The sequence below is a fragment of the Pelodiscus sinensis genome, chromosome 1, assembly GCF_049634645.1.
Source record: "Pelodiscus sinensis isolate JC-2024 chromosome 1, ASM4963464v1, whole genome shotgun sequence".
NCBI lineage: Eukaryota > Metazoa > Chordata > Testudines > Trionychidae > Pelodiscus > Pelodiscus sinensis.
The window spans coordinates 22,491,242-22,510,628 of record NC_134711.1 but is presented as its reverse complement, the minus strand read 5'-3'; the positions used below and the strand labels follow the sequence as shown (position 1 = coordinate 22,510,628).

At 40.8% G+C, this 19,387-nt stretch overlaps 1 protein-coding gene across 5 annotated transcripts in view; it reads left to right on the top strand.

Moving 5' to 3' along the window:
* PHTF2 (putative homeodomain transcription factor 2) overlaps nucleotides 1-19,387 on the top strand; it is a 133,111-nt gene that overhangs the window by 63,554 nt on the left and 50,170 nt on the right. For 4 of the 5 annotated variants that reach the window (XM_006117154.4, XM_075926646.1, XM_075926619.1 and 1 more), the window contains exons 5-7: nucleotides 738-896; nucleotides 11,378-11,543; nucleotides 12,205-12,369. In XM_006117154.4, coding sequence (XP_006117216.2) covers nucleotides 738-896; nucleotides 11,378-11,543; nucleotides 12,205-12,369 — 490 coding nt within the window. The remainder of the gene's footprint in view (nucleotides 1-737; nucleotides 897-11,377; nucleotides 11,544-12,204; nucleotides 12,370-19,387) is intronic. The other variant, XM_075926638.1, reaches the window with a different exon arrangement.

Below are 19,387 nucleotides of genomic sequence, written 5' to 3'. Positions count from 1 at the left end.
ACTATAACAGTTTAAAGAGAAGCTAGATAAGTTCATGGAGCCTAGGCCTATAAAAGGCTATTAGCCAGGGGGTAGGAATGGTGTCCCTGGCCTCTGTTTGTCAGAGGCTGGAGATGGATGGCACGAGACAAATCGCTTGATCATTGTCTTCGGTCCACCTTCTCCGGGGCACTTGGTGCTGGCCACTGTCAGCAGACAGGCTACTGGGCTGGATGGACCTTTGGTCTGACCCAGTACGGCCATTCTTATGTTCTAACTATTATGCCCTTAAAATTTATCTTTGGGCAAATCTATGTAAATCTTAAATTCCTGGTCATTTGACTATTTGTAGTGTGTTTTAGATAACTTAATTAGGTATACTAAAGTTATGCATAGCTCAGAAAGGAGTACCTAACTTTATTCTAATATAGCTAAATAAAATATTGCAATTGAAAATAAACTTACTAACAAAAAAAAAATCTTTAATGGTAGCTTTATTCTACTCATTACTGCAGTTGGTTTTGAAATTTCAAATCCTGCAGCAGGTTGCCTTCATCACAATAAATACACCCTGGGTGGTACATTTGTATGTATGTACCATGCAAAAGCTCATGATACCATCTATATCTTTTGTTAGTCTATAAAGTACTACCAGACCATTTGCAAGACAGAATTGTGATAGTATTGTACTCCAGTGGTAATCAAAACTTTATTATATAAGTGTCAAAGAATGAAATTTGTGTTCTCTTTAATTTTAGGATCTGCTTTTGCTAAAGCAAAACCTGAAAGCCCTTGGACCTCTTTGACCCGAAAAGGAATTGTTCGAGTAGTTTTCTTTCCATTCTTCTTCAGATGGTGGTTACAAGTGACATCAAAGGTCATCTTTTTCTGGCTGCTTGTTCTTTATCTTCTCCAAGGTATAATTGAGTAACAAGATAAAATAAAAACAAACATTTGTTTTTAACCATTTAGAAAATACTACAAGGAGTCCTGTGGCACCTTATAGATTAACAGATGTATTGGAGCATAAGCTTTTGTGGGCCAAAGACCCACTTCGTCAGATGCATGTCACGAAGTGGGTCTTTGCCCACAAAAGCTTACGCTCCTATACATCTGTTAGTCTATAAAGTGCCGCAGGACTCCTTGATGATTTTGCAGGTCCAGACTAACACGGCTACCCCTCTGATATTAGAAAATACTGTGTCTTATCAAGTTCACTCTGGACTGACAAGATCTAGCATTTTCAAAATGCTTTAGGGTCCTAATAATGCCCCATTAACTTACACAGCTTTACTCCATATAATGACTGCTTTCTAAGGATGGCCTCCTAAGTCCTGGGAAAAGGGGCAGAGAAAGAACATAGACATCAGTGCACAGCACTATGGCAATTAGGCACTGGGGAGAAGGGGCATGAACAATCCAAGATTGGGAGGACATAATGGGGTGGATTATAGCCATTTTAGTGCCCCTTCCACTTGAACAGTGCTGTTCTTTCATCCTCTCTGAGAGGTACGAATATTAAGAGGTTTTTCTGAATGTCCAGGAAATACCATGACTGTGAGCCCATACGAAAATAACCTTTTAACCCCCTTTCAAGTAACACTTGTGATCAGCTATTTTCTCCACCATTTTTCCATGCTGCCCAAGTTTCTAGCTCCATTTCCCGCTACTACTTCCTGTTGCTCAACTTTGTATTTACTGTGTTCCTCAGTGTATTTAAAATCCATAATTGTTATTGCAACTACATTGGATCTATAATTAGGTGTGAATTTTGGGTACATTTTAAATCACTGGAGAAATGTTACTCTGGGTAGATGCAATCTGTGGATAGTTGGGTTTATTTTGTAATTATCAACATAAAATCAGATTAAAAGTATGTTAATGTAGTGTAAAACCATGAAAATATGTGTCCCCACAAACACATACAAAAAGACCTTCCTTTTTAAAAATTTTGAATAAATATATATGTACTTCTCACATCCCAAGCCAAGCTCACTAGTGATCGAGGCAGTCAGAGGGGCAAGCAGCAGGCCATGTGCACAGTCCCCTACGACAAGGACTGGAAACGCCTAGACCTTACAGGCAAGAAGACACATTATGTCACTCTCCTCGCAAAATTTACGCACCACTTATTTGACCAGCTTTTCAAATTTTGAGTGCCTTCCTGACAATAAAAAACAATTAAAAGCAGACATCAATGAAGGAGCATTGATTTCCAGAACGGTTCTCCAGGCTGCTTTAGATTTAGTGGACACAGCCTCAAGATCACTACCTTCAGCAATCATCATGAGACATGCCTCATGGTTCCAGCTTTCAGGGTTTGAGGGAAATCCAAGCCGCAGTAGAGGATCTCCCATTCCAGGGCACGAAGCTATTTGCAGAATCTCTCACTCGATATGTTGAAAGATTCATGAGCCACACTAAAAACCCTAGGCATCCACATACCAGCAAATAAAAGAAAACGTAAGGTCATGTACACAGAGATAGAAGACGGCTCTGTTTAACCAACAGCCAAGACGCTATATGTGTTGCCCAAGGCAGAACAGGTGCTGACAGACCTCCAAACAAGTGACTTTGCAACAACCATCAATATCACGACAGGCATTTTGAAGACAGCACCAAGATTTCCAAGGCAGCAAGCCAAACGCTATGCAGCATTTGGCAGCAGTCTAGCTGCATTTTATCCAGCATTGCGGACCATCACCACTGAAAGTGGGAGCTAGAAATCATCAAAACGGATTACTGCATCCCATTGCTTACCATGCCACATCCCTCACCCCCCCCCTTTTCAGAGACCCCTTCCACAAGAATGTGCTTGTACAAGAGGCACAACATGTCTTACAATTAGGGGCCATAGAAGAGGTTCCACCAAAACACAGGGGGATGGGATTTTATTCCCACTACTCCTTACCACCAAGAAGACAGGGTGTTGGAGACAAATTTTAGATCTTTGAAAGTTCAGTTGTTTTGTCCGCTATCAATGCTTCAGGATGGTAACCCTAGCCGCCATTATTCCTGCCTTGGAAAAGGGAACTTGGCTGTCTACCCTCGACCTTCAGGATGCATATTTTCATATCTCAGTATCCATCCCACAAATGCTTCCTACGGTTCGCGATAAGGGACCTACATTTCCAATAGAAAGTGTTGTCTTACGGGATCTCAACAGCCCTCAGGGTCTTCTCGACAGTAATGGCGGTGGTGACTGCCCACCTAAGGAAAGAGGTCATCACCATATTCCCATACCTCAACTACCTGCTAAAAGGCCCCATGGTGCGTGACACTGAGCAGGCAGTAGCAACCACCAGAACATTGTTTGATATGGGGCCTATAAATAAATCTAGCAAAGTGTGTGTTCATTCCTCTCAGATTATAGCACTCTGAGTACATTTGGAGTGCAGGAAAGCAATAGCATTACTACCAGAGCACAGGTTCTCAACTATTAGGGACCTGGTATCCCTGGCATAGACCAGCTCCTGTATAATGGCACATCATTGCCTACAACTATTGGGACATATGGCCGCAGCCACGTTTGTGGTGCCATATGCCCAGTTGCACATAGAACCACTGAAGGCCTGGCTAAGGATGGTGTACATGCTGTTCATATGCCATATAAACAAATGCTTGACCATACCAAGCAAAATAAAATCTATACTCCTGTGGTAGACACTATACCACAACATGTGAAGGGGGCATCACTTTTCAGCAACTACCTGCAACACTGACAGTCACAACAGATGCTTTGCTAACAGGCAGGGCAAACACATTGTTTAAGCCCAATGGGAAAAGGAGGTGGCTAACAACCATATTAATTTGCCCAATTTCAGGGAAGTCTGCAGTGCGTGCACCCATTTTCTACTGCTGATCCAGAACAAAACAGTACAAACACTAATGGACAATGTCACAATGATGTATTACATCAATCAACAAGGGAGAGCTCGATCTTACCAATGCTATTGGGAAGTGGTACAACTGTGAGAATGGTGCATCCCGAAAAATGTAACCCTGATCACGACTTACCTTCCATTCAAAGACAACATCCTGACAGCCTCAGCAGAAACTTCTCACAGAAGCATGTGTGAGATCAACCCAACCATACTGAACCACTGTGAACATTCTATTCCAAGAAGTGGGGATTCCCACTGGTGGACCTGTTTGCCACCCACAAAAACAAAAAATGCCTGTATTACTGCTCCAGAGTGGGCATAAGCCCCCATTTCTTGAGGGATGCATTCAACATAAAATGGGAAGCACCCCATCTATACGCCTTCCCACCTTTTCCACTCATCCAGTGCACCATTCTGAAGATCAAGCAGGACAGAGCCAAAGTCATATTCAGAACCTCGAGTTGGCCCAGACAGACTTGGTATCCTTACCTGGTGCAGATGAGTGCATGCCCACCATACTGTCTCCTTCCAGTCCGATCCCTGCTCACATACCACAGATCAGGCAGATGCACCATGCAGCTGTCCACACTCCATCTCCACATGTGGATGGTAATTAGTTGACTCCAATAGAAACAGAGTACTCTGAGGAAGTGCAGCAAATCCTTGTCAAGTGCTGCAGGCCTGCAACCAGAAAAACATAAGCAAAAATGGCTTCACAGTTTGGTGTTCAAAGCAGAACTGCACTCCCATAGATATGAGGGTTTCACATGTATTTACTTATCTGCTACACCTACATTAAACAAGATTGTCACTAAGGTCTATTAAAGGACACCTCGCTGCTATAGTGGTTCGACATCCTCTAGTGCAGGGTTATTCTGTCTTTACTCACCTGTCTGTCGAGGTTCCTCCGGCACCTACACAATATGCTCCCAACACAGAGACCCAATTCCAGTATGGGACCTTAACCTGGTGCTCAGGGCACTGATAGACAAGCCCTTTGAACCATGGGCTACCTGTTCCCTTCTACATCTATTGATGAAGGTCGTCTTCTTAGTTGCAATTACCTCTGCAAAAAGAGTGGGCGAGCTAGGAGCACTAATGACAGATCCTCCGCATACAATATTTCATAAGGACCTCGTACTCACCCTAAATATCTCCCAAAAGTATTTCTCATTCCACTGTAACGAACCCATTTTCTTGCATGCCCACCATACTGTCTCCTTCCCGAAATCCCACAAGGACCATAGAAAAAGAGCGTTACACACTCTCAACATCCACAGGGCAGTCGCTTTCTACTCACAACACATGGAACCCTTTTGCAAAACTCCATGACTCTTTGTATCATCTAGAAAGAGGTCAAAGGGTTACTCATATTCAAACAAAGACTGTCTAAATGGATCTCAGGCTGCATACACGATATTCCAAAAGGAGCCCCTATCGACCATATGGGTTCACTCCACGAGAACAATGGCAGCATCAACAGCATTCCTCTGGGGCATACCAACAGAAGAAATCTGCAAAGCTGCCACATGGGGCTCAGCATACACTTTCATGCAACACTACACCATCCAGTCATTTGCAGATGCTAATATGCATTTTGGCTGAGTGATACTTGCAGTTACTGAGTCAAATTCACCGAAGTGCCCATCACCGAGTATGAATACTGTTTCATAATCACCTCAAGGTGGAGTACCCACAGGGACACTCCTCGAAGAAGGGAAGGTTACTCACCTGGTGCAGTAACAGGAGTTCTTCGAGATGGTTGTCCCCATAGGTGCTCCATCACCCACCCTCCTCCCCTCTCTTTCAGCTACAAGTCAGAGAAGGAACCAAGGGGGCAGTTGGCTATGCACACGGGGTAGCTGTTTCAAACATTGCACGCCAACATTCCATGTGCACAGCTGACACGGGACAGCCATCTCGAAGAAGTCCAATTACTGCACCAGGTGAGTAATCTTCCCTTTTAGGTTTCATGGTTCCTGTCTTCCAGCAACTGTTTTTTCCTGGGACATGCCTGATTCACCTGGTTTTAAAAAGGTGTATAACTTGCAGGCTGTCCATTCTTATTTCAGAAGGACATTCCTAGTGTGTTCACTGCTTGGGCGAGGAGCACTCTACTGCCCAGTGCCTCCACTGCAAAAAGTTAACCTCAAGGGCAAGGAAAGCCAGGGAGCTCTAATTGAAAATGATGTTCCTTGAGAGCCACCTGACCCACTTTGGACCTGGAGTGCACTACACTGCCCATACAACCATCTCCTGGTGTGACTTTTGAGAGAGCGGCTCCCATAAAGTTGAGGCTTAAGGATTCTGACAGGGCTTAGGCACCCAAAAAGTGGTACATTTGTGGTACCATTCGCACAACTCCATATGAGACCACTACTGGCCTGGTTATGCGCGGTATACAGACTGCATGTCCACCATATAAACAAACAGCTCGCTGTACTCTCCAAAATAAAGAACTCCCTCTCTTGGTGGACCATCCACAACAATGTTTGCAATGGAGTGGCCTTCCACAGCCTTCTGTAACAATAAGCCTGGACGCTTCCCTGATAGGATGGGGAGCTCACCTAGATCACCATGTCATTCAGGTGATGGGGGGAGGCCAAGCAACACCTCAACCTCCTGGAACTTAGAGCAGTGTGTAATGCTTGCTTGCACTTCCTCCTCTTAATTAAGAACAGGACAGTGCAATTACTCATGTACAACCTCACTACTATGTTTTATATAAACCATGGAAGAGGTCTGCTTATGGGAGTGGTGCATCCCACGAAAAATCCCTGTATTTATGGCCTACCTGCTGGTCACAGAAAACATGCTGGCAGACAGCCTCAACAGGCATTTTCCGCAGAATCATGAGTGGGAATTCAACCCTTCAGTGCTGGTTTCCCTATTCAAAAGGTGGGGATTCCCCATTATGCACTTGTTCACAACCCAGTCGAACACCCAGTGTCACAACTATTGCTCCAAGGTGGGGATAAGCCACCACGCTCTAGGGGATGCGTTCAGCATAAAATGGGAAGTGCTGCTGCTTTACGCATTCCCTTTGTTTCCACTCCTCCAGTGGGTAAACCTCAGAATCAAACAGGACAAGGCCAGGGTCATCCTCATAGCCCCTAGTTGGCCCAGACAAAAAAGGTATACATACCGGCTACATATATGCATAATTCCTCCGTGGCGTTTCCTACTGGTGTTGTTCCTGCTCACACAACAGAATGGGCAACTATGTCATCCCAACATACAGACGCTTCATCTCTAGGAGTGTCTTCTGGTTGGCTGACTCCTCACAAAACTGCATATCCTACATCTGTACAAGAGGTGTTCATGAACTGCCATAGACCAGAAAGACATACAAACACAAATGGCACCGCTTCACAGTGTGGTGCTCTGAATGCGGCTGTACTCCAATATCCACAAACCTCCCACAGATCCTTCAATTATTATTGAGTCTACAGCATTCTGGTCTATCCCTGAGCTCTGTTAGGGTACACCTGTCTGCAATTGCAGCATTCTATCCTCCCATAGATGGCTATTCCGTCTTTACGCACCTATCAATCAAATGATTTCTCAAGGGCTTACATAATGTGATTTCACCAGTGAGAAATCCAATTCCAGCATGGGACTTAAACTCTAGGGCTGAGAGCGATAGCAGGCAATCCCTTTGCCACCTGTTCACTGCTCCATCTCTCATTGAAGGTTTCCTTCCGCATGGCAATTACCTCAGCATGTATGTTGGGTGAGGTTAGGGGACCTTACGACAGATCCTGCCTTTATGATTTTACATAAAGTGGTTCTCCGCACACACCTGAAGTTTCTCCCAAAAGTACTTACATTGTTCCATTGCAACAAACCCATTTACTCACCTGTCTTCTTTTCTAAACCCCACAAGGACAGCAGGGAGGCAACCTTGCATACCTTAGACATCTGCAGGCAATTGCTTTTTACTTACAACACACACAACCCTTCCACAGATCTTCAAGACTTCATTTCAACTGCAGAGAGATCTCAGGGGCTGTGTAGTTTAAAACCAAGACTATCCAAGTGGATCTCAGGATGCATTCATAGGTGTACAGCATATTCCAACAAGATTCTAGCTCACTCAATAAGAGCAGTGGCAGTATCTACAGACTTCCTCTGGGGCATACGAACAGAGGAAATCTGCAGAGCTGCCACCTGCACTTCAGCACATACATTGACCAACCATTATGCCACCCAGACCTATTCCGCTTCTGATACTCAGTCCAAACAATACTCTTGGTTACCGTTCAGGTCTCCCGAAGTTCCCACCACCAAGCACGACTACTGCTTTCTAATCACCTAGGGTGGAGTACCCACAGGACACTACTCAAGAAGGGAAGTTACTCACCTGGTGCTGTAACTGTAGTTCTTCGAGATGGTTGTTCCTATGGGTGCTCCACCACTTGCCCCTCTTCTCCTCTGCTTCGGAATCCTCCATGTCTGGGGCAGAGAAGGAACTTGAAGGGATGGTTGGCTGTGCAGCTCACTGTGGGCTCTGCTACCTAAAATCTCTGATTAGAAGCACAACGATGCTCAGACACCTGAGGTGAGCACCCATAGGGATAACCATCTCAAAGAACTTGGTTTACTGCACCAGGTGAGTAACCTTCCCTTCCACCCTTCAGACTGTTTAGTTCTTTTTCATCTTTCAGTTAATTTATTGTGATAATAAAAGCAGTTTAGTCAGTAGTGCTAGCGTACTTCACATCTTAATGATTTACCTTCCATTTTCAATTTTCCTTAAAGATAAAATATTTCTTTATCCTTACCCAAGAATTATAATGGAAGTAACTTCTGATTTCCATGTCAATGAGTCCGCCACATTCATGTAAGTGCAAGTAAAAGATATGTTGTTTGGATGCTAATCTTTCTGTTTAGATGGACCAAGTATTTTAGATCTTTGTGTAAACTGTTTATACAGAAATCTTTTTTCTGTATAAACATCTAGATGGATCATGCTATACATAATAGACACTTATAAAAACATTTCTTGATCTGTCCCTGCTAAGATCACATTCCATTAGGGTGATGGCTGATTTTATAGCACGTTTAAAGCCTTTCCCACTAATTGAAATTTTGAAAGAGACCACGTAGAATTCAATACCTGTGTTTAACAATCATTATGCATTAGATATCTCAATTAGATTGGACACCTAGTTTGATAGATCAACTGCAATCCTAATTTTATAACTACTCCGTACCTGCTATCCGTATTTGTGTACATGCAGCTACTAGACTATCCTGAAAGGGGGAATATGTGGAGGGCACTCAAATAAGAAATGAAGGCTACACACTTGTAACTAAAGTTCTTTGAGATGGGCCCTGCATATTCGAACTTATTGCCCTTATCCATTTTCTGTGGAGTCCTTACAACTCATGGTTCTGCATTAGTGGTAGAAGAAATTGAGGTGGCAACCATTGCTGCTCCACCTTTTGTTAACCTTTCCTCAAGAGTGTGACTATGAATAGTCCATCTCAAAGAACCTTGGTGACAGGTACTCTTGGTTTACCTGTACAATAAGTGAAGGTTTTTTGGATGAGTTGTCCATATGTGTATTCCATGAGCACCTCTCTTTCACCTCTGCTTTAGATTCTCTTTGTGTGCTATGGGAGTTGGACTAGATAAAGAATTGGAGTGGTGGATGGTAGTTCCACTGCCCTTTATACCCTTAGTACGGAGCACAAGGATAGTCAGTGTGCGTATGGACTGAAGAGATACAACGAGCAAATAATCATTGATCTTGAGTACATGGGCCACATGTACACCTAAAATGGAATGTGGAATATGTATGGATATCTTGTCACAAAGACTTCCTTTTAAGTTGTAATTACATCAGCAAGATGATTTGGAGAAATTCAAACACATCTGATCAACCAGCCATATATTACAGTCTTTTATGCAGACAAGGTGTATCTGTGAATACATCAAAGTTCCTTCCTTACAATTGTCTCAAATTTTCACCTGAATAAGCCTATTCATTTAGTTATAGTTTTCTGAAATGTCATCCTTCCAAAGGAGAAATATATATATATATATATATATATATATATATATATATATATATATATAAAAGCTTTGTTCTGACTGTTGGATTCCATGAGCTCATGTACCTCAAGAATCTTCTTGGAAGTATGAACACTTCCTATTTTGATGTTCCCACAGGTAACATATTTCTTGATGCATGAATAGGGATGTAAGAGACTAGTCGACTAGTGATGCGGCTAGTCGCTCTCCCTCCTCCCCCCTCCCCCGCGCTGCTGCTATCTGAGAGAGGCAACAAAGGTGGGGGGAGCAGGAGCTAGTGCCGGATGGAGCCAGCTTGAAAGCCAGTTCCCCGCAGCACTGTCTCTGCAGGGGCAGGGGAGGTAGAGACACAGCGGAAACGGTGCAAGTGGGGATTGAAGCATTCTCCACTTGTACCACTTCTGCTTTGAATCTACTTTTGAAATGTGCAAGAGCCCTGCGAAGGCTCTTGTACAGTTCAAAGGTTCAGGTGCCGCAGGGAATGCGGGGAGTCCTTGCTGGCCTGGTGCTCCCTGCTAGGATTCTGCTTTTCAAATGTGGCTCTTGTACATTTCAAAGGCTCAGGCGCTGCAGGGAGCATGGGGCCAGCGGGAGAGTCCCCTGCTGGCCCGGGGCTCGCTTTGGCTTTTGAAATGTATAAGAGCCCCACTGGGGCTAGCTTCCTGCAGGGCTTCCACTTTTGAACTGTAGCAAGAGCCCAACAAGGCAAAGGTACTCTTATAGACTAATTGAATAGTCGATGGAAATCCCAAAAACTATTCAATTAGTTAATCTAAATTTAACATCCCTATGCATGAATATTCTATTTAGATAGGTTTCTTCTGATCAACTGTAAAAAATAGTTGAACCAGGACACATTCCATGACACAAGCTGATATTCTAGTTCAAAGGATTCATGTGGTAGTTGAGAGAGAATCAGAAATGTTCCATAAAATACATTGAGCAATGTTGTTATAATTCTAAAACATGTATAAACATGCCACGCTGTGATATATATATATACACACACACACACACACACACACACACACACACACACACACACACACAGACGAAGATAAATTTGTAATAGATGTGACAATATGATTAAGTAATACTGTCCTATAGTTGGTAATTTTTAAAATCTTTTAGTAATCGTATTTTAAGATTTCTTCCAATTATCCTCTGAGATTACCAGAACTTGAAATTGTTTCCAGATGTCTGGGTCAGAAATGACACCTATATTTGTAACTTCTAATTAAGATATCAGAATGAATGTCATTCTGCTTCTAAGATTAGAATAGAATCTGCAACCTGCCATTTAGCAATGCAAGTTGCATTAGAGGATATATTTTGCTGAGTTAAGAGCCATTAGTATATGGAAAATCATCTCTAGGGATGTGAACAGTATTAATTTTGTGAAATACCTATGTTACTTGACCAAGAGAGATTTTAAAGACAATTCAGACATTGAATATTTTTTCCTTTTTTGCAGTTGCCGCAATAGTATTATTCTATACAGCAGTAAACCCACATAATATACCTCTAACTGAAGTAATTGGGCCAATATGGCTAATGTTGCTGCTTGGAACTGTGCATTGCCAGATTGTTTCAACACGAACTCTTAAACCATCACTTAGCACAGGGGGTAAAAGAAGAAGGTACGGTGTATATTAAAATGTTTTTGTTGGGTAGGATCATGAGTATGTGAAATTTTATTGTGGAATATATAATTTTTGAACCGTTTTGTCAGGTTTGGTCGATAATACCATATAATTTTATGCATTGTCCTGTAAGAAATTTGAGCACTGTTAATATTTTTACTAATTTAAAAAAGTGTCTGTTAAAAATGTTAGTCTTGTGATTTCACCTTTATATAGCTAAATATTGATAAAATGACTATTGTGTAAATATGAATTTAAACACCTATTATTCAGTACTCAATACTGATTTAAAAAAATCTTCCTGTTGAAGGCACAAATTTTAAAAAGTGGGCCCCATCCTGCCAGTGAATAGGGTTTGCTACTATGAGTAATCCTGTTAAAATTGGTGGGACTATTCACAACAGTAAATTTTTGTAGGTTTGAGACTTTAGTGTTTAGTGGAATTAAATATTTGTATAGAAAAAATTATATAATGAAAACGGACAGTTCTAATGTGCTAAATATTTTAAAATATTTATTAAAGCAAAATACATTACTAAATTAAAACACTTTCAAAAGTCTCTTGTTTTGCATGTTTACAAAAATTGTTGAACACATTATAGAACTAGTGGATTACATTTATAAAGATGCCTTCCAATTTTAATCTCTTCTGATGAAGGAAATTAAGGAAAGCAGCACATTTGGAAGTACATAGGGAAGGAGATGGCTCTAGTACCACAGATAACACACAGGAGGGAACAGTGCAGAGCTTCGGTACAAGCACCCCTTACAGTATTGGCGCTGTCTTCAGAGATATCTGGCATGCTGCTTTCTTTTTATCAGGGTTTGTATTTATTTAAGGCTATGTGTGTCTTAGATATGCAGTATCCCTTTTCCTAAAAAGTAAAATTTGATCAGTCTTTCTATCATTTTTTCCCCTATTTTTCTAACATACTCTGAATTGTTTGAGTGTGTGGACATTGTTTTCTTTTTGGCAAATTCTAATGAAATAACCCATGTGAAATACAGAATTACTGGCTTAATTCTGCAGATGTGTGACAATGTTTTAGGGAGAAGTGATAGGTACGCGTTACCAAAGATAACACACGTCAGTTTCTCTATTTTTAAATCCTGTCAGAGAATACCTTATTGATGGCTGTGCCTTATTACCATTGTGGCAAAATGTTAATGGAATACTGTGGCATGATCCAATTCAAATGTCTTCATTCTATACAAGCAAGACAATTAATAAACAAAAAAGACTCACATACTGATAATTTTTGATGTCCAGCAAGGACCATAGTACAATTACGGTAATGAACTTCAGCTTGCATATTTCTCCTTTTTAAAAATCAAGGCTTTATATGACTGGAGGAAAAGTATAGTTATTGTTCCCTTCAGTACCCTTTTCCTTTGCAAAAAGTATATCAATCCAAACTATGGTTTTCAGAAAATCTTATGAAAAAACACTTAATAGCTCTCTAGAATCAAAATCCTAGTGCACTGTGTATCTGCATTAAAAATTGGGAAGCATTTAGAAACAGGACAGATGCAATGCAAGTTGGTTTAAAATTGAGAAGAGGGATACTGCAATTTCCTACATGTATGTTTTATTGTACAAGCCTCATCTTAATATTAGTACACTAACATCTGTCATATTTGTGATTATGTGCTCTTAAATTCTGATAAGGTTTATTCTGTGTTCTAAAACTAATTACTGTGAGCATCATACTGAGCTGCAGGTTTTTAGATATTTTAAAGCACTGATAATTCTATCCCATTTTACTTTTCTATAAATGTAATTTCCAGTTAAGCAGGACTGTCTCTCATTTTAGAGCTTACTTACATAATGTAATCAAATCTCAGCATTATAAGCAAAGAACTTAAAATACCACACCCCTAAAAGGCTCCCCGACAGGGCAGTTGAGGAAATTCCAAACTCAAGTCTAACCTGTGTCTCCTGTGACACATGGCATAGCACTATTACCAGGTCATAAGAAAGACTCAAGTTGTTGTCTTTGTCTACACTATGAGCTAGAGGTACATGAGTCCCTTGGTTGTGGATCCATTAGTATGAGTATAAATAGCATAGCTGAAACAAACAGGACTGTGTAGCACTTTAAAGACTAACAAGATGGTTTAATAGGTGATGAGCTTTCGTGGGCCAGACCCACTTCCTCAGATCAAATAGTGGAAGAAAATTGTCACAACCATATATACCAAAGGATACAATTAACAAAAATGAACATACTGTATATGAAATCAGATTTGATTTGTCCTTTTCATATATGTTCATTTTTGTTAATTGTATCCTTTGGTATATATGGTTGTGACAATTTTCTTCCACTATTTGAACTGAGGAAGTGGGTCTGGCCCACGAAAGCTCATCACCTATTAAACCATCTTGTTAGTCTTTAAAGTGCTGATTTTTGTTTCAGCTGCACCAGACTAACATGGCTGCATTTCTACCACTAATAGCATAGCTGTGTTTGTAAGGACAGCAGTAGCAGAGGTATGGCTGAGCTCTGCTGAGTGCATGCTCAATGGTTTCAGGTGTGTTTGTACTCAGTTTAGCTTAATTCACTAAGTGGAATAAACTAAGTCATATTGAGGTCACTTAAATGCTGAATAACCATGTCCACACAATATCAGTTACAATTTGTAGGACATTTAGTACTTTATTTCTTGTGCTGGATGAAGATCATCTATTAAATTTTGACCCAGTCTTGAATAACATTTTGGGGACAGAAACTAGGGATGTAAGCGAGTAGTTGACTACCCGATAAGGTGAGGCATATTGGGTAGTCAAGTGTGCTACTTGAATACTTGCTCCCCCCCCCCCCCGCCCCGCCCTTGCAGTCTCTGCAGCAGAGGGAGCAAGGAGGGGGAAGCAGAGCTGGTGTTGGGGGGAGCCAGCTTAAAAGCAGCCCCTGTCCACGGTGGCCTGGACTAGCAATGGCTAGAGGCTGTTCTGGCAGCAGCCCCTGTCTGTTGGGGGTCCCAGCTTCCCACTGGGACCTGCCATCGACAGGGGCTGCTGGACCTGATGCAAGCTGAGACTGAGTGATCCTGACTCAATCCTAGCTTGTGCCGGGGCCAGGAGCTATGTGACTCTGCAGTTTAAATGTGTGTAAACTGTGACTCTGCAGTTTAAATGTAGCAGGAGCTGGGCAGCCTGCATGCCCAGCTTTTACTGCCTTTAAACTGTAGATCCGCAAGAGGCGTAGCTCCTAGATTTGGTGCAAGCTCAGCCTAGGGAAGACTTCCCTTATTGACTAATTGTGTAGTCAATTAAAATTTTATCGACTATACAATTAGTGGATTACCTACCTCTTAACATCCTTAAAGGAAACCCTGTACAAACTATAATTTATTATATTTTGATATGATCTAGAAATCGCAGCCAGTTTGGGGCCTTGTTGAACAAGCTCTGTATACACATAATAAATAAGTTGGTATCACAACTGTATTTCGTATATCCATTCAATAAGTCATGAAATAGCAGAGTTTATATCTTGGCATTTTTTATCTCTGTGTGCTGTCTTCAAGAGTTGGATTTTGTTTTCGTATTCCATTACTACTTATTTCACTTAATACTTTTGATGCTCTCTTCCAGAAGACATTTAATGAGCTTTGTGTCTTTATTAATGTACTATACACAGAAAAAAAGCTCCAAAGAATTGAATTTCCTGAACATTATCTAATGCTTAATTATAACAAATTGTTTGTGGTAGACTTGATCAGAATTGAGCACTTAATTGTTTGGTATTATACGAGTTTTTACTGTGCATCTGATGAGATTTACATTTCTTTTCAAACATTGTAGCATATGAAGAAGAAAAGTTACCATAAATACCGTTTTAGTTAATTAAAATGAGCTTCTTCTAGCTCCCTCTTATTAAGACTATTTTGTCACTGTTGCTACTTTATTTTATTTATCCCCTAATTGTTGGAAATTGGGATATTGTGAAGCTCATTCTCTTGCAAACAAGACCAGCTAGCACCAGATAATTGATTATTCATAGGCTTAATTATCCATTTTCCATTAACATAAATTATAGGTTTCATATGCACCTTCCTTTCCATCTCCTTAGCCTACTCTTCATCTGTTAAGTAAATTATTTGAACACTGTAGAAATGCACTAAATCAAAATGTTAATTTATCTTTTTGGGGTAGTTTGACATGTTTTTCTAAAGTCTCAACAGTGTGTTCGACTGGACTTCATCAGGCTAATCTGTATTTAGAAACATTAAAATGAATCTAAAATGAAGCTAAAGGATTGGCAATATGAAAAAAGCAGAATTCCTACAAGTGTGTCTTCACGTTTTTAAAGGTGTGGACAATTTTGCCATCAGTTTTTTTTTTTCTTTAAACTTTTAGTAAGGTTATCTTTTAGAAGTATTCATATATTCTACTTCAGAAGCAATAATTTTCACATACCTGTTCTCCCATATTACCTAGTAGTAACCATGAATATCAGCTTTATGGTTCTGTCAGACAGTAAGTAGGCAGCAAGTTCTGTCATTCACCTGAATAATTTTAATTTTCAGTTCTTTTTCATTTGTCTGCTTTATATTAAACCACTTACCCATGCAGTCCTTCTCGTATTTCCTTAAGAGAAAAAAAGCGAAGGCAACACAAATAAAGACCCTGCTTTGTCCACCCCCAGTCCCACAAATTATTCCAGCTTTGTCTTTGTTTGCCCAGTTCTTCACAGCCGTCTCTATTCTGTCCTCTACACATCACACTATATATGGAATACCTTTCTATGAGCTTTTGTGGAAGTGATTTCCCTTTATTTAAATCCATCCTGTGAGATCAATTCATAGACAACACAACAAAATGGCTAGCTAACTCAGTTGCATAGCTGTTTAATTTATCTCATGAATAAAATTGTTCTTCAAATGTGAAGAGAGGGACATAAAAACACTGGACTTAAAATTGGGAATTAATGAAGGAGAAATAAGGTCCAAAGGTAATTATGATTTAGGGTAATTTAGTATTTTTTACTAAAATAAAATATATCCTTCCCCTTAAAACAAAAATGTGTATCAATACCCCATTATTTTGTGTACGTATTTCTTCGCTTTTCCCCCCTCTCTTCATCGCCGGTGTCTTTTTAGATTGTACATCTGTTGGAGTAGGGACTTTGTTCATCTGTAGTGAGGACTAAAATAGGCAATCCCCAGATTATAATCTGTGCTGATTATAGTGTGTGTGTGTGTGTGGGGGGGGGGGGGGTTAGACCATGCAGAAACAGAATAGACCTTCAAAACTCATCAAAATATTACAGCATGATTCCTCTTCTAGTGCTGGGGGGAACTTCTGGGGAATATCCCTTGAGGAAAAAACTCCTGTGGGGAAAAAACTCTTCTGCGGAATGCCTTTCTTGAAAAAACCCTGCAGAGCAAACTCTGCTTGAGCTCCTAAACTGAAGTCTTATAATTGCAAACAGAGCCCCAAACAGACACACATGAACTAAATCTTTCTATTTGTCCATCCCAGTTAGACTCTGATAGATCCCTAGATAAAATTTACTTACTTACTACTCTAATTCATTTGGTCATAAGTCTCTATTCTGCTCGGCCCCTAAAATGCTAGGGATACTTCTGCACTTCAAAGAAGAGGAAAGGTCTTGGAGACAATGAAGGCATGAAAAATTATAAAGAAGAGCATGATATTCCCCGGTCACAGCTATATCTCTTGCTATAGCTGTGCAAGTTCCATAGATAACATTTTTTCATGGAGTTCTGAGAGGCTATTCAGGAATATAATTAGGGGCCTAGTGTTTTTGGTGATCCTGACACCTACTGTTCTTTCCAGTTCTCTGTGTAGCATTGATTACCCATAAAATTCTTGGGCAACTGAATGGAAAGATTAAATTTAGTGTTCTACTTTGCAGGTTGCACTGGCAGGTTTTCCTGCTTTTCCACCAACCATATTCTGTCTTCCTCCCCTAGGTGAAGTATGAAGTCCTTGGGCACATTGTCCAGTTCTGTCTAAGTTGCTTTGTCTTTTTCAAGAATCCTTTAATGGCAATAAATAACTACTAGATTCTTGGGTCTGTTTAAATTGTGTTGCTGGCATATTTGGATGAGGAGCTGCCATACTGATGTAGGAGGTAGGACTAAAAGTCTGAGTATCTTGAGGCAGTTAAAACTCTTTGCGGGAGGAACATTTGAACAAAATTACTTTTAAGAGCATTTTGAGCTGTAAAAGGTGTTTGTTGCTTCAGCCATTCCTGTTCTACGTGTAGTTAGTTCTTCATCCACAGTTCTCTTTTTTAGCTTTGCCTATTGCTCCAGCCCCCAGATCGCCAAAGCAATATTATTAAAAGTTTAGCTAACTCAGGCCCTTGGATCAGCCTTTCCTATTGAGGGCAATCTTCATTGCTTTGCAGATTCTTGTCAAGTAATTTTGTTAGAAGGTAGTTAGTGTGAGAGTTACAGAGACCTGGGATTATTTTTCTCTATGGCCTGACCTGTAATTCCAGTGACATTGCCCTATTTTGGTGCAGAAAACAAAGATCTCCATCAACAGGTCGCTTGTTTAATTCCCCTTCAGTCTTCCCCCCTCAGTGCACACAAGGGTAGGAGATTGTACTAGTTATACATATCAGTTTATAAGCAGCTGAAGGCTTTAATCTGATCCTTCACTTTCTTGACCCTCAGATATTTCAGAAGATCTAAAACACTTATAGAAACATTCACGTGTCTCATTCTGCTCTGTTGCATGATTTTAATCATTTGGTCAGCCTGAAAGACGGATGTTCATTTTTCAAATTCTGTTCTTTTTTTTTTTTTTTTCCCCCCATTTATCTTCTACCCAAGGGGTGGGGAACCTTTGGGTCAGGGGCTGCTGAACAATCAGTCAGGAGTGAGGAAGCAGGGGTTGGAGTGCCAGCGTGACTCCCCAGTGCTGGGTGGAGGGAGAATCCCTGAGCCCTGGGGACCAGATCCAGGTAAGCTGGGGACTACATCTAGCCCCTGGGCCTTACGTTCCCCACCCTTGATTTACCCTGTCTTTATCATAGCCAGTTGGCACCAGGAGAGTGCCTTGTATGTGTCCACCCGGATAACATCTTGTTTTAGGCACTTTCAGCCTCTGTCCTCGTCCATTCCATGGACACAGACAAAAATATTGTGCGTCATAGGTGTCTATCAAACTAGTAGAAGTCCCTCTTGTCCCCCTTCCAGGAACTTGTTTGTTTGGGCAACAGATAACACTGCTCTACAGCCAAAATGCTTCTGAAATAAATGTAGTCAAACTTTACTAATTATGGGTCACTGAGAATGAAAATGATGCTTAAAATTGTTGATTGGCTCTAGTTTTCAAGATATGCTATTGGGTCAGTATATACGACCCTTGACTTGCGAATGGCGGAGGATAAGAGAGTTATAAAGGGAAGGGATCTCAATTTAAACCAGAAATTACTAAAATACATCTTTGACTGGATCTATGAATAAATCTATGACTGGGTTTGGACAGTACTTGCTTTTTAGGCAAAACAATGAATGATGCAATCTGAAGCTAGTATTGCGTCATACATTATATGAATTGCATCATGTTATTCCTAGAAGTCATGGATGATGCAATCATAACAAAGCTTACATCACTCTGCTGAACAAATTGCCCTATATCAGCTCCAGAAATCATACAGTGTCGTGCTCTCTTATTTGTCAGTGTTTGATTTTTGCAAAGGGACACATTTCTGTTTAGCCAAAATGAGCAGAGATGCCTCGTACTTGTGTGAACAGTGCAGATAACTTCTGCTATGTTTGTGGTGAAGTGACTTTTGCATCACAAAAGTGCAGTATAACCACTATGGTTAAGAAAGCCTATCACCTTTATTTTGGCTGCA